At 38.8% G+C, this 15,217-nt stretch overlaps 2 protein-coding genes across 2 annotated transcripts; both read left to right on the forward strand.

The window, feature by feature from the left end:
* The first annotated feature begins 976 nt into the window (after positions 1-976).
* On the forward strand, positions 977-5,785 carry LOC135071548 (catalase-like). The gene is made up of 3 exons (XM_063965321.1): positions 977-1,090; positions 1,910-2,044; positions 4,336-5,785. The coding sequence occupies exons 2-3, from the start codon at positions 1,946-1,948 to the stop codon at positions 5,773-5,775; spliced, it is 1,539 nt and encodes a 512-aa protein (XP_063821391.1). The 5' UTR covers positions 977-1,090; positions 1,910-1,945; the 3' UTR covers positions 5,776-5,785.
* Positions 5,786-11,727: 5,942 nt separating this feature from the next.
* Positions 11,728-14,194, forward strand: LOC135071311 (catalase-like). Its single transcript, XM_063965103.1, has 2 exons — positions 11,728-11,823; positions 12,770-14,194. Exons 1-2 carry the CDS (start codon positions 11,728-11,730, stop codon positions 14,192-14,194), a joined length of 1,521 nt encoding a protein of 506 aa, XP_063821173.1.
* The last annotated feature ends 1,023 nt before the right edge of the window (positions 14,195-15,217 follow it).

The raw sequence follows: 15,217 nt of genomic DNA on the forward strand, positions 1-15,217 counted from the left end.
TTACACTGGTTAAGGCGACCCTTTACAAGGCTTGGAAGTATGTGGGTAACAAGCCATTGGACGTGGAGAGGGTCATTAATTATACGTATATTTTCTACTTTGCCGAACTTTAGCGCGAGAACGGTTTGTCCAAAACATATGAATTTGGTCTTATTCAATGCAGGATTAAGTGCCCTTTAACCGTCATGAAGACCACTTTTCGATAGGGTAAGTCCTTTACGCGGTATAACCGGAAAACCGAAAAAACGCCCCTTTCGGGGACCCCCACCACTTAAGCACAACTTCCGTCGAAGTCGAAAACTTAGGAGAGTCTTAATGGGCAACCAATGAAGCCATTAAAGTAAAAAAATCTTTTGTAGGAATTATTTCCGATTTAATCAATTTTTGTGTTTAATTCTACTGGCCTACTAGGGCAGTACTTATTATTATTCTGTGCTAGGGCGCTCTTATCGCTACCTAGAAAGGGATTTCTTCCGGGCAGAATTTAAGTTAGTTTTTGATATAAAACGATAATATTTTTTTATTTTATACTTAACCATTGATTTGGTTACTTAAATCAAACAGCGTTTTACAATTTCACCTGTTTTTTTTCCAAAAGTTTTACTTATGTAAGTAATTATTTGTCATACGAGTACTAAGTATCATATCAAATCAAATAATTTATTTCGCTTGAAAGTGGTATCTAAACAGCTGGTAAAATACGAGTAGATTATAATAGTGGGATCACCATTTTCAAAATCAAAAATGCCCTCCTTAACATAGCCCTCCTTCTGGCGCAGTCGGGTAAAAATGTAAAGTAAATATAAATTTCATCACCACATATACCTATCCTAGTAAGAGTTCTATTACATATTAACAGGACAACAAAATGTCTTTTTATTGCATTGCCAAAAAAAAGTACGATTTCAGCTTTCACCAAACCCGAGGCGCTCAGTCAATGCGTATAAATAAGTTGATCAACATTTTCCAGCCGAGAAACTGTTGCAAAGTGAACCAAATAAGTTAAGAGGCAAGGTCACAATTCACTATTCGGGTCTTAAAAAGCCGCTGCAGCGCTCCTGAGTGGTTGTTGATGGCCAGTACCCTGACAGTAAGTGAAACATTTAATTATTAAAGTTTAGTAAGTAATTAATTAAAATATACAATTATTTAGTGATCAGCGAATATTTAATATTTCTAGTAGCATTAGCTTAATTACCAATGCTTTAAGTACGAGTGGGTTCACCATACAATAATTAATAGTCCAACGGCGGCGGGGTTCGAACCCGCATTCCTTGGATCTTGATTCGGCCTGCTCTACACCGAATACAATTGGGCTATCGTTGCTTTTGATGTTGTTTTCGGTGCTATCATCAGAAACATGATATCTTGAAGATAGAGTGGACTCAATTTGTATTCTATCATGGTCTGCCACTATGCATATTATTATTACGTCTTGCAGCGATGTAAGAGCGAAGTAAGGTGAGTCTAGTTTTGTTAAGTGTTTTAATAGGGAGGGCTGCTTAAATTACTATCATAATTACCCTCGGTTATTATTACCAGTTGAGGCAGTATTCTGTGCCAACTCTTCAGTTCCAACTTCGAAGGCACTTCTGCCTTCCGAGCAGGGAATCGATGACAGAACCTTTAGATCAGTGCTTTAGACAGACGACGCAGCTATTCCCTCCCCCGTTCTTACAATCGATAGGTGTATCATTTGGTGATACTACACTAAGTAGGGACTTAGTTATTTATTTAACACTTCGCGTAACCAACGCTCGTATCTTGGGTCTCAATATCTTTACCTAAACCTTATTTGGCCATTTGAAATATTAATATTAGTCTGGAGTAGCCGATTATATAAGATAACTCTATCTTTTTTGCGTGCGTACCTAACTTCTGAAGAGTCACGAGCACTGAAATATTCCAGGGAGGCTGAGACATCCTGGATGGTGTGAAGACAAACATGATGTGGTTTTCGGCGCTGATCCTGCCCCTTGTGGCAGCCAGTGTGCAGAATGACCCTGCTGCTCAGCAGATCATCATGTTTAAGCAGAGAACGAAGGTAAGCATTACTTATTGTTTTTTCAAATGATTATGCATAACGTACTGGAAAACGCAGAGTAGGACGTCCACTCAAGGTCGATAGACGTCTTCATAAAGGCAGCAGGAAGGCGCTGGGCGCAGGCCGCTACCAACCGGGCAACATGGAAAGCATTGGGGGAGGCTTATGTTCAGCAGTGGACGTCCTATGGCTGAGATGATGATGATGATGATTTTGCTTAATTGTCACAAGCAGAAAACTTCTTCAAGATAAAATGTTGGTAATAGCTTACTAATGAAACAATTTGGCTAGGCTGAAATCTAGGCTACAACTAATTAAGTAACTGTCTAATGTCCTTATAGGCCTTATTCTCACAGCCATCGTCGTTAGAACTTAGAAGGTTTTGCCTGCGTCTACGCCAACGTAATTTCAATCTGTCACAGAACGTCTTTATCCACCCATAAGTATTCTATAGCCCATCTATGTTCATCAGGAATAATGTAGAATTCTAATGGTGAAAGAATTTTTCAAATAGGTTCAGTAGTTTCGGGCCCTATTCAATACAAACAAACTATTAAATCTTTCCTTTTACTCTTGTAATATTATTGTAAATACTTAGGTTTGCTCGCATATAACAGCAGGCGTTTGTTTTATTTCTACCTAAGTAGGTACTTCCTGAACTAGGTAGGATCTGTAAGGTACTTATATTTTAATTATTTATATTAATGTCTACAAGGCGACAGAACTGCTTATATTAATGCAATTACCTATAACGACATCGTTAAATAAGTGCTTGTGATTAACGGAATTTCAATTTGTAAATCAAATTATTCGAATAGGTAATCTTGTAAACTTTGAGTGTCGTTTCAAAATACAGGCTTTCATATTGATAATAACAGTCAGTGAGGGTATACCGGTATGGTACGAGCACATTCGATCCTCTTTTCTAAAATAAAAGTGACTCATCCCATAAAATGTATTAAAAATATGCCGCCAACTTGTTTCGATACCACAATCGGACAATTAACTTAATTAGGCGATAATTCGAAAACAAAGCCTAACAAACAATAAGTAACCAATATCGAAGTGTTTGTATGATCATGACACGGATAATCGAGGTTAGAAAGCGACCTTAGTGACTCCCTTTCAATAATCTAATTTACCTAATCATGGTTTTTTTTGTTTGGATAATGAGTTCGTGCGGTTTGCGCATTTTAGCCAGTGTCAAGTAAATTATGTTTAAAGTAAACAGAAACATTCGCAAACGATTCCTGCTTATGTGAAGCAGCAAATCGAACACATTGCACGGCATTGAACAGAGCTTTGTGATTGGTTCGTGTGTGACCCTGTGAGTCCACGCGCACTGTGAGACCTCATAGTAATGTTTGTGAATACGGGTGTCAGTTAATGATATAAGTCCCTTGATTTTTAGTAGAGATGTGGCACTTTAACTGAAACCTGACGCAGATTCCTTTCTTCTTTCATGATCGTTTACGAACATTTAATGGATAATAATCCACCATTATTACTTGAATAGTCGGGTAAACACAAATTTTAGAAAATTAAACAAAACTGCTAAACATGACGCTTGACTTTTTAGCGAAGAAGTCTTTAAATATTAATATTAAACTAGACTAGACGAGACTGCTGCATCTCACTTAACACCAGGTGTGATTGCGGTCAAATACTTATCTGCCATGCATAAAAGAATCTGAGGAGATAGTTTTTTTTGTATTGTATTTATCAAGGAAAGCTATACACGGTGGGCCAAAAATTTTGCACATAAAAAAAATAGAGAGAATCCCGTCAAATTCCGAATCTGACAACCCTATCCATGTCTATGCAAAGTCGCGTAACTGCAATTTAAAATAACTAACAAATGCATTTAGATACAGACATATTTTATTATGCAATTTGCAAGTGCACAATATGACCATGATACAATATGTCTGAATTACTTTATACTATTTTTAGCGAAAGTTGAAGTTTTGCAACAACTTACTAACTCCAGTTAGACCGGCAATAGCTAAAAATAGATCTGTCTTAGCCAATTTCATTAATGCGGTTGAATGAATTAGGCACGCTTCTATCGCGTGGATTGATTGTTTAAACCTTTTATTATTGTAGGCCTTATAAATAGGTTTTTGAGCCTATTTGCAGAAAATAAAACTGTAATAAAGTTCTTGGATTAATCTGTCCCTGATTCAACGTATTGATGTTTCTGAAACAAAAGAAGATGAAATGAAGTACGATAGAAGATTACAATTTATGTTATGTGCAAAAATTATGTATCCATCTATTTGTTATTCCAGGGGCCTATTGGAGTTATGACGACCAGCGCAGGCGCCCCGATAGAATATACGGACGCAAGAGTGACCCTGAACAGACGGCTGATTTTCAACGAATACTTCATGGATTCGCTCACTCACCTGGTCAGAGAAAGGATTCCCGAACGGTTGGTCCACGCAAAAGCTGGAGGCGCCTTCGGGTACTTCGAGGTCACTCACGACATCACCCACATCTGCAACGCTAAGATGTTCAGTGGGATTGGAAAGAAGACGCCAGTAGCGGCCAGGTTCTCCCCTGTAGTTGTCGAAAGAGGAGGCATAGACACATCCAGAGACGCAAGAGGCTTCGCAGTCAAGTTTTACACAGAAGACGGCAACTTTGACATGGTAGGATTCAGCACGCCGATGTATGTTTACAAAGATCCCCTTCTGTTTACCGCCTTCGTTAGAGCCCAGAAGAGAAATCCAGCTACAAACCTGATCGATGGAAACATGCTTTGGGACTTCCTCACTCTAAATCCTGAAGGTTTACACATGTTTATGTTGGTCTTCTCAGACAGAGGCGTTCCTGATGGATACCGACACATGCCGGGCTTTGGCATCCACACTTTTGAAGTAGTAAACGATGTTAAAGAGAAATACTTTATCAGGTTCCACTTCACCCCCGATGCCGGTGTCAAGAACCTGTTTACTGAAGAAGCCAGGAAGATATCTGCCGTTGACCCCGATTATGCGACCAGAGATCTCTATAGAGCTATCGGTAGCGGGAATTATCCGAGCTGGTCGGTTGCAATCCAGGTGTTGACATTAGACGATGTGAAAAACGCAGGATTTGACGTCTTCGACGTGACCAAAGTTTTGCCTTTGGATAGATATCCATTGACGCCGGTCGGTCGCATGGTGTTGAACAAGAATCCTGTAAACTACCATGCCGAGATAGAGCAGCTAGCGTTTAATCCGGCGAACCTTGTGCCCGGCATATTAGGAGGTCCGGACAAAGTGTTCGAAGCTCGTCGTTTGGCGTACAGAGACGCTCAGTACTACCGTTTGGGGGCTAACTTCAATAAGATACCTGTGAACTGTCCTATACAATCCGCTGTCCTGGCATACAACCGCGATGGTAGACCGCCAGTAAAAGACAACGACAGAGACATTCCAAATTATTATCCCAATTCTTTCAATGGGCCGGTGGAGTACAAGGACAAACACAGGGTAGAGTTGTTGGAGATTTACCAAGACCCTCCGAATAATTTTGAGCAAGTGACGGAGTTGTACATTAATGAGTTTAGCAAGGAAGAGAGGAGTCGTTTGGTGGAGAATATACTGTATAGTTTGGGTCCCGTAGCTAAGTTCCTTCAGGAACGAGCTGTGAAGCTGTTTACGCTGGTGCACCCAGATCTAGGATATAGGATAGAGCAAGGATTAGCGTCAAACAGGACCAAGTATTATTATGAACTTTATTAATGAACACAAATTAATAATAATATTTGTTAAGAAACTTATGTATGCAATAGTTTTATCTATGCAGTTGCTGCATTGAATGCATAAAATGGTTAAAGTTTTGATATTTACCACAAAAAGTTTAATTTTGTAAATTAGGCCAGTAGAATTAGATTTTAAATCGGAAATAATTCCAACAAAAGATTTTATTGCTTTGATGGCTTCATTGGTTGCCCATTAAGACTCTCTTAGGTTTTCGACTTCGTCGGAGTTGTGCCAGGCCTGGCTCACTCCGCGCGGTACATCCGATAATTACCTACAGCGAAGCGCCCCGCCGGCGGGTATTATATCAGTCGAGTGTCACGCGCGCGCCCGTCAGGACCGCTGGCGTGCGTTGTAGTACCTAATTCTATGATCGAAGTATTATTTAAAAATGGACATAAAGAGAAAGAAATATTATTGTGCGGCGTTCGGGTGTTTAAATTCGAAAAGAAATCTACCGGATTTATATTTTTTTTCGCTTCCCAAAGATGCTGAAAGGTATGTTGGCCATGTAGGTAATCAATAATTCTTAGGATAGTATAGGAACCTAACCTACCATGACTATTGCTCAGAATGCGTTCGTTCGTTTCAGCCAAAAATGACGTCCACTGCTGGACAAAGGCCTCTCCCAAGGTTTTCCATAATGAATGCGTTTTCCATAGTGAAACTTACCTACATACGTACCTCATTACAAATAATTAGATTAAATATTTTTTTACTAGACACTACTAGACAGCAACCCTAACAGCGTAAGAAGAGTTCAGAGGCACGCGATAGAAAGAGACAAAACTTGTAGGTGAATAAAATTGTAGGTACGTAGTGCTGTGCGAGCTGAATTCCACTGTATCGCGTCGCAGCAAGACTCGCATTTATTTAAATCGTCTTGCGGAGTAATCCTTCTGTACCTGTACTATTACTTATTCTGTGGTTGTGCTTAAGTGGTGGGGGCCCCCGAAAGGGGCGCTTTTTCGGTTTTTCGGTTATACCTCGTAAGGGTCTTACCCTATCGAAAAGTGGTCTTCCTGACGGTTGAAGGGCATTTAATCCTGCATTAAATAAGACCGAATTCATATGTTTTGGACATACCGTTCTCGTGCAAATGTTCGGCAAAATAGAAAATATGTGTACCTATAATTAACGACCCTCTCCACGTCCAATAGCTCGTCACCCGTAAGCTCCCAACCCTTGTAAAGGGTCGCCTTAACCAGCGTATCCCTGTCAAGGCTCACGAGTTGGATTCGCTTATCCTTGTTCGTCCCAGCCGTTCCTTAACTGCGGTTGCTGCACCTCTCCCTGGCACTCTCCTGAACGACTCTGTGTTACCTGATGTGGCTGCCCCTCTTCCTTGTACCCTGCTGTACGATTGCATTGCTTAGCCATATGCCTGGTCCAAGGTTCGACGCCACAAAATCAACTTCGTACGCGTGAAAATAGTTTAAATACTACTTTCCGTGCTTGCAACATTTTTCTTTACTGCTTCGCCTCTATTAGTTGTAGAGTGATTGTATATATCCTATAGCCTTCCTCAATTTATGAACTATTCAACACAAAAACAATTATTTCAATCAAACTAGTAATTCTTGAGATTAGAGCGTTCAAACAAACAAATAAACAAAAAACTCTTCAGCGTTTTATATGAACTTGTTGTTGTTGATTTTTGGCGTCGAATCTTAGACCAGGCATACGGCTAGGCAATTTAGTCGTGCAGGAGGATACAAGGAAGAGGGGCAGCCACAGTAGGTAACACAGAGTCGTTCAGGTGAGTGCCAGGAAGAGGTGCAGCAACCGCAGTTAAGGAACGGCTGGGACGAACAAGGATAGGCGCATCCAACTCGTAATTCTTGATAGGGTTACACTAGTTGAGGCGCTCCTTTACAAGACTTGGAAGCCTGCGGGTAACGAGCCATTGGACGTGGAGAGGGTCAATAATTATACACATATTTTCTACTTTGCCGAACATTTGCACGAGAACGGTTTGTTCAAAACAAATGAATTTGGTCTTATTTAATGCAGGATTAAATTCCCTTCAACCGTCAGGAAGACCACTTTTCGATAGGGTAAGTCCTTTACGCGGTATAACCGGAAAACCGAAAAAGCGCCCCTTTCGGGGGCCCCCACCACTTAAGCACAACTCCGTCGAAGTCGAAAACCTAGGAGAGTCTTTATGGGCAACTAATGAAGCCATTAAAGCACTAAAATCTTTAGTAGGAATTATTTCCGATTTAATTCATTTTTGTGTTTAATTCTACTGGCCTAAATGTAATAAAAGTAGTAATGTACAAAGAACAAACCATCATTAAATTATTTTTATTTTCTGACGTTTTGATAAAACTCTATTTACCTAGTTCCATTTAGACTAAGGCTGAGTTGCACCACCTAACTTTCACCGTAACTATAATATGTAGTCAGGGTTTTTTGTATGGAATTCGACAGATTTTTTATGTTTGTTAAAGTCAAAGTGAGATGGTGCAGTGCAACCCAGCCTAAGTATTGTTATGTAGCTATGTATATTTAATATTATGTGCACGGGTTTTAATGCATACTCATAAGTAGATTGTAGTAATATATTTTCCATTCGAGATTTGTACATTGGAGATCGATCGATCCCTTGTCGATTAGATTCTTCAAAAAAGAAGATTCTTCTCAATTCCTCTGTATTGTATTTTGTATGTTTGTTATCGAAGAGCTCTTCTATTACTAAATTATAAGCCGATTTCAAAAACTCTTATCTCCTATTTTAATTATGCTCCTGAATTGGTCATATTAAAATTAAGTTTATTACTAACGATATAAGTATAACTAGAAAGACATGATTTTTACGGTTCTATATTGGCTCACATAAAATTCTAAATCCTATTCTTTGTCTTACTACCGATTTGTGTTCATAATAATCTCTCTTCATAATTTTATTTTTCATACTTTTTTTATTCATACATTTTTATTACTACCAACGGAGCTCATAACAGTTAGTAATCATAATTTTTTTATCAATACTCTTACTGCCAAGAACCATTTAAAATACATAATTTTTATTTTCAGATCTTTTTTCTTCATAACATTCATTGATCATATTGTTTTAATTAATAATGTTGTTACTAGGAACATACTTCAACTCATAATGTTATTGTTCAGAATAATTTACTTTATAACAGACATACTCGTATCTTTAAAAAAAATTAATAGAGTAGATAAGCATGCAGAGCATGCAGCATGAAATCAAGCATGCAGCATGAAAGCAAGCATGCAGCATGCATTGGTATCTCCTCTTCTCCGGCGCTGCGGGATGTGCAGCCCTTCCGCCCTTGCGTAACGAGGCTCAGGCAACCACGCTTGCTTCCGCAGCTTCGGCTTTTTGGATCGCCATCGGCGCCTTCGGCGCCTCGGCGACCAGCCTCAGCCGCTCCAGCTCACCCGGGCGCCTGAGCCTCGTTACAGCGGGCGAGGGCTGCCCTCCCTCCGCGCCTCCGGCTTTTAAATTACTATTATAAACTCTAGGGGTAGGGCAGACAAGACTATGTGGAGTCGGTTTTGCAGCGATTCGTTTCTGTCACGTTAGTTTTGTGGCACAAAATATTGCCTGTTTTGGACCATTTCAAATTAATTTAATATTAAAATACGATTTAATACGAATATAGACATCATGATTTTCAATAATATGGATAAATACACTTATGAGTAATAAATTTATGAAAACAAATATTAGGATACATCACATTTATGAATGTTATAGTCATAGCTGGGCACCGTTAATCAAATAGTTAACTTCGTTAATCGTTAAACCGTTAATAAAAAAATTAACTTCGTTAAACGTTAAAACGTTACATTTAGCAAGATTTAACGCAAGTTAACGTTAATCGTTAATCCGTTAACACATGATAATAAAACGAAAAAAATAATTGTACCTATGCAAGGTTCAAATAATTTCGAAAGCTTGTATTGCGCATGGAATTTATTCCTCTTTTTATTTATGCTTGCGTTACAAGCTTTCGAAATTATTTGAAGTTTGAACCTTGCATTACAATTATTTTTTCATTTTAGTAACAACTGAATTTCAGAATAAACGCTTGTCTTTAAAAAGTTTTTTATTATTATAATTTTATTTTACATTTTTCAGTAGTAGATTAAGAGCTAGTGAACACCTACGTCATTTTATTTTAGTTTGTCAGCGTATGCTCCCAATAATATAGGATAGAATGTTGGTGAATCCAAGGTGAATCATATGAAGTTTGGGTCATCGTGGCTTTGGCAGCTATCCTAAAATAACTGTCTGTCAAGGAGTTGGAACTGTCAAAACTGTCTGGCTAATGAGGAAACTACTTCTAATTATTGCCCTAATATTTTATATAAAAATCAGCTTTAATGGTATAACGTAAGCCTAACTTTTACGGTGGCTTTTTCTATACATATTTTCAATAGACTGTAATTCTATTTACGTTATACTATAAAATCTGATTTTTATGTATAATATTTGAGCAATGATTAGAAGTTGTTTCGACATCAGCCAGACAGTTTTGACAGTTACAACCTTGCCAGACAGTTTTTTTTAGCCATGATGACCCAAACTTCATAATCCACCAACACACAGAGCATGTAATAGTAAGAGTCAGCACTCCCTAACTAGCAGTTTTCAAAGTTAGGTTGACTTTTTCTACCAACCTAACTAAGAAACCAACAAGGGTACCAACATGACGGAAAACTAGTGAGGTACCATACCCAATTGAACATTAATCGATACATCGAACTCGATTTGATTGGACATCAATCGATACATCGATTTTTGATATCGATTTGTTCGGTATTATTGTCAATAATATGTATTTGATAGGTACTCTAGTGATAAAAGGAGGTACATTCTAACCTATATTGGGAGCATACGCTGACAAACTTTCAGCTTTTATAAAATGACGTAGGTCTGGCGTTCACCAGCTCTTAGTCTATAGTATCTCAATCTCAGAGCCTTGGTTCAATTGCAATACAATTTAGCACCAAAGTGCTCGAAAAGACAAATCCACCTAACCCAAACTTGATAAGTTTCCACCGTTTCGTTTAGGAATTCCTATGGCCACCTCCTGACTCCATCATCAGGACCCTGGACATCATCTAGTACTAAAGTGTTTGAAAAGACAAATCCAACGATCCCAAATTCGATGCGATTCCGCCGTTTCATTTAGGAGACCTCCTGACTCCATCATCAGACCAGCTCAATGCCTCAATGGTACCACAACATTGCATTTTCATCGCACTTACATAACTAGGTATACCAAATTCAGCTCAATCGGTTGAGGAGAACTGGTCTTAAATTCAGTTGCAAGATTTTTCCCATACATACTAACAAGTGAAGTCAGTCAATATAAAGCTTGTAAATAAATATACTATAAATAGTATTTTTTACTATATCGTTTCGTTCTGGTTACAAGAACTGTTGTTTTGGGTTCTGGAAGTTCTGGAAGCCCGAACGTACTTGTCAGAACGCGTTTTTCTAGTGTTTTTCAGCGTGCCTGCTGTATCTTTTTGATAAATAGTAGGTACTGGATTAACGATTAACGGACTTAGGATAATTTAACGTCTAGGTACTAAAGTAGGTACTTAATGTTTTCGCGTGACTTTACGACCTGAGTAGCGGAGACTTCAAATCCTTATTGATTGTATCAAATCATCAATCTTTCAGTTCAAACAAGGCCAGGATAAAGTATAAAGGTTCTCGTAACATTTCCAAAGAAACTGTTCGCTGTTAACCACAGGATTTGCGAGAGCGGAACGAGTGCGATTGTGACAAAGGGAATAAGTGAAAAACTTGTAAAATTGTTCAGTGACACGGCTAACGTGCTACCGGCACGGTGCAGTATTTTGCATACGGTGCATTTACGAGAAAATTGTGGTTATGCACTTTTAGATCCTATTGTGACTATTTTGTATGTGGATGAAATAGTGACCATGTTGAGGACATCAGTGTTGGTGGTCGTTGCTGTGATAGCGAATGCGCAGTATGACCCGGCACAGCAGATTGTTATGTTTAAGCAAAATACAAAGGTGAGTATCATAGAGATGATAATATAATTACAAATTTACTAAAAAAGAAAATGCCGTTAATTGATGGTCAGCATCTGTTTATTCCAAAAAAATATGTACGAGTAATCAATTTTTACAGCATCTAGAAATCTTAAGTCTAACGGCCGTTTGATCCCACGCGTTGCGGGTTCGATTCCCGCACAATACAAACATTTATATGCATGGCCATTTTTTATGTATAAAAGTAGGGTGTTGTATGTTTATATCCGTTGTCTGGTACCCATAGAAGTTGCTTAGTTTGGGACGGAATGGTGCAGAATAAAATGTCCAAGAATATTAATTCAATTAATATTTCTTTTATCTCTTACCGATCTAAAACCTGATGATGGTATGAACCTAAAAAGAGACCAGTGTTTGAACTTTTTTGAGTAAGAGGTCAAAATTATTTAACTCTCTAACAAATTAAATAACTACCTTTGTGTGATTTTAAAATTATCTCAAATCAAATCACCATCCTATCATATTGATACTTTGAGCTCACGATTGATGAGACATACTTTGGCTACAGCGTGTATCTCTAGACTAAAAGAATTACTAAAAGTTCAATTTAATTCTATTTATCCTCTTTGGGCCTAAGCGATTGTTCATTTTCCTTCAGGTTAAATTGATAACAATTATCGAAGTAACTAATTATGTAAATTAAACGTCACGATCGTGAACCTACCTACAAGCCATCACTTTATTCAACTTCAATACAATAATTATCCCTACTTTAGTCATTCTGTATTGGTAAGTTGGACCGACGACCTCTTAAAGGTAGCTGGACGGTGCTGGATGCAGGCCGCTGCCAAACCGTCGTTATGAAATTATTTGGGGAGGCCTATGTTCAGCAGTGGAAGTCCTATGGCTGAAATGATGATGCGGATTGGCAAGTTTTCAATAACATTAACTTTTATTTATATTACAGGGTCCCATAGGAATAATGACGACCAGTTTCGGAGCACCAGTCGAGTACACAGATGCCAGAATAACATTAAACAGAAATCTGATCCATAACAAGTACTTCATGGACACTTTGACTCACCTCGTCCGTGAGAGGATCCCGGAAAGAGTGGTTCATGCTAAAGGGGCTGGGGCTTTCGGCTACTTCGAAGTCACCAACGACATAACAGACGTCTGCAACGCCAAGCTCTTCAGCACCGTCGGCAAGAAAACACCAGTAGCAACAAGGTTCTCCCTTGTTGTCGCCGAGAGAGGAGGCGTAGACACATCCAGGGACGTCAGAGGATTCGCGATAAAATTCTACACCGACGATGGGAACTTCGACATAGTAGGGCTAGACACGCCAGTATTCGCTAACAAAGATCCAGTGCTGTTCACATCGTTCGCGAGGGCGCAAAAGAGAAACCCAGCCACAAACCTGCAAGATGGTAACATGCTCTGGGACTACATAACATTAAACCCTGAAACGTTGCATATTTTTATGTCAGTTTTTTCCGATCGGGGCATCCCTGATGGATTTCGTCGTATGCCTGGCTTTGGCATTCACACCTATGAGGTCTTGAACAAGCATAACGTTAAACATTTCATTAGATTCCATTTTACTCCCGATGCAGGTATTAAGAATTTGTTCACCGAAGACGCTAGGAAAATAGCAGCAGAGGATCCCGATTACGCTACTAGAGACCTTTACAGGGCAATAGGGAATGGGGAGTATCCCAGTTGGACAATGGGTATCCAGGTGCTGACGATGAATGACGTCAAAAAGGCCGGCTTTGATGTCTTTGACGTCACTAAAGTTCTACCTCTAGAAAAGTATCCTTTAAGGCCTGTCGGGAAACTGGTGTTGAATAAAAATCCGATTAATTATTTCGCAGAGATAGAGCAGTTAGCCTTCTGCCCGGGGAATCTGGTCCCAGGAATATTGGGAGCTCCAGATAAAGTGTTTGAGGCCCGCACTTTTTCTTACAGGGACGCGCAATACTACCGGCTCGGTGCTAACTTTAACAAAATACACGTCAATTGTCCAATTCAATCTGCAGTGTACGCTTACAATAGGGACGGTGATCCTCCAACTAAAGAGAATGGAAGAGACAGTCCAAATTACTACCCAAATTCGTTTAATGGAGCTGTACCGTACGCAAGTAAATGGAGAGTGGATCTGGTAGATATTTATCAAGATGCTCCGAATAACTTTGCTCAGATGACGGAAATGTATGTCAACGAATTAAGTAAGGAGGAACGTAGCCGGCTAGTCCAGAACATTCTGTATAGTTTAGGTCCAGTGGCTGGATTCCTGCAGGAACGGGCAGTGAAGTTGTTTACAATTATCCACCCTGATTTAGGCAGGAGAATTGAACAAGGATTAGCATTTAATAAAACGGTTGGTTGAAGTAGTTTTAGATTATAATGACAAAGTGAGAATTTGATACAGATACTATTAAAAAAATTATTACAAACATTAATATTTTTTTGGTATAATAATATGATCTATTGAAAAATTGTATTAGGTACATGATAATTTTATCACAAATAATGGATTAAGTATACTATACAACCCCGCACAGCTTTTTGAGCAAGTATTCTCAATTCAGTGCTTTTGCTATTGTTAATACATAAAGCGTACCTGCTTAGAAATTGCTTGTTAGATTTCTATCAGTGGTTTACTAATTACCTATTGGTTATTCTAACTACGAATAAAAAATAATAATGTTTTTTTTTGTAATAATCAGTCGCCTTTCTCTAGATGTAATGCACATATGTAGGTAATCAACCGAATTACCACAAGTTCGCTTAGTGAAATCACTATTACAAAACCCTAAGGCTGGGTTGCAACATCTTACTTTACCTTTAACAAACGTCAAAAATCTGTCAAACTCCATACAAAAAGCACCGGTTATCGTTATAGTTACGGTCAAAATTAGATGGTGCAACTCCGCCTAATTGTAAAACATTTTACTGGCAATAAAACAATTTTCTTTTACTACCAGATAGGCGATAGAAAAACGTTTAGTGCCTTTTTCCTGTGATTGCGGACTGACCGCATTCTATTATTCATACTTGTTTTTCCTAATATAATTTATATTACGCGAGCTACACGCACATTTGGATTGAATTGGCTGAATATACCTACACAATACAAAACACTATACGAAATCTTTTTTCTGCGTGCAACTAGTCTAGGTTGATCAGGATTCGCACGTGTGTCCAAATCCGCATTAAAGGAAAAAGGCGCTTACTTTTTTTAACAACCACCTAGGCGACGGAGGAAAGCTTAGCACATACATTGAGCTTGCTGATGTAAGTTCTACGAATTTCCAGCGACTTGGCCCATTTTTAGTTTGGTCCATGGGCCAAGAATGTTGGCCATTGAATGTTTTAATTTTTTTTTCATCCGGCAACTGGGTCCACATTC

The sequence above is a fragment of the Ostrinia nubilalis genome, chromosome 4 (genome assembly GCF_963855985.1).
Source record: "Ostrinia nubilalis chromosome 4, ilOstNubi1.1, whole genome shotgun sequence".
NCBI classification, from domain to species: Eukaryota; Metazoa; Arthropoda; class Insecta; order Lepidoptera; family Crambidae; genus Ostrinia; species Ostrinia nubilalis.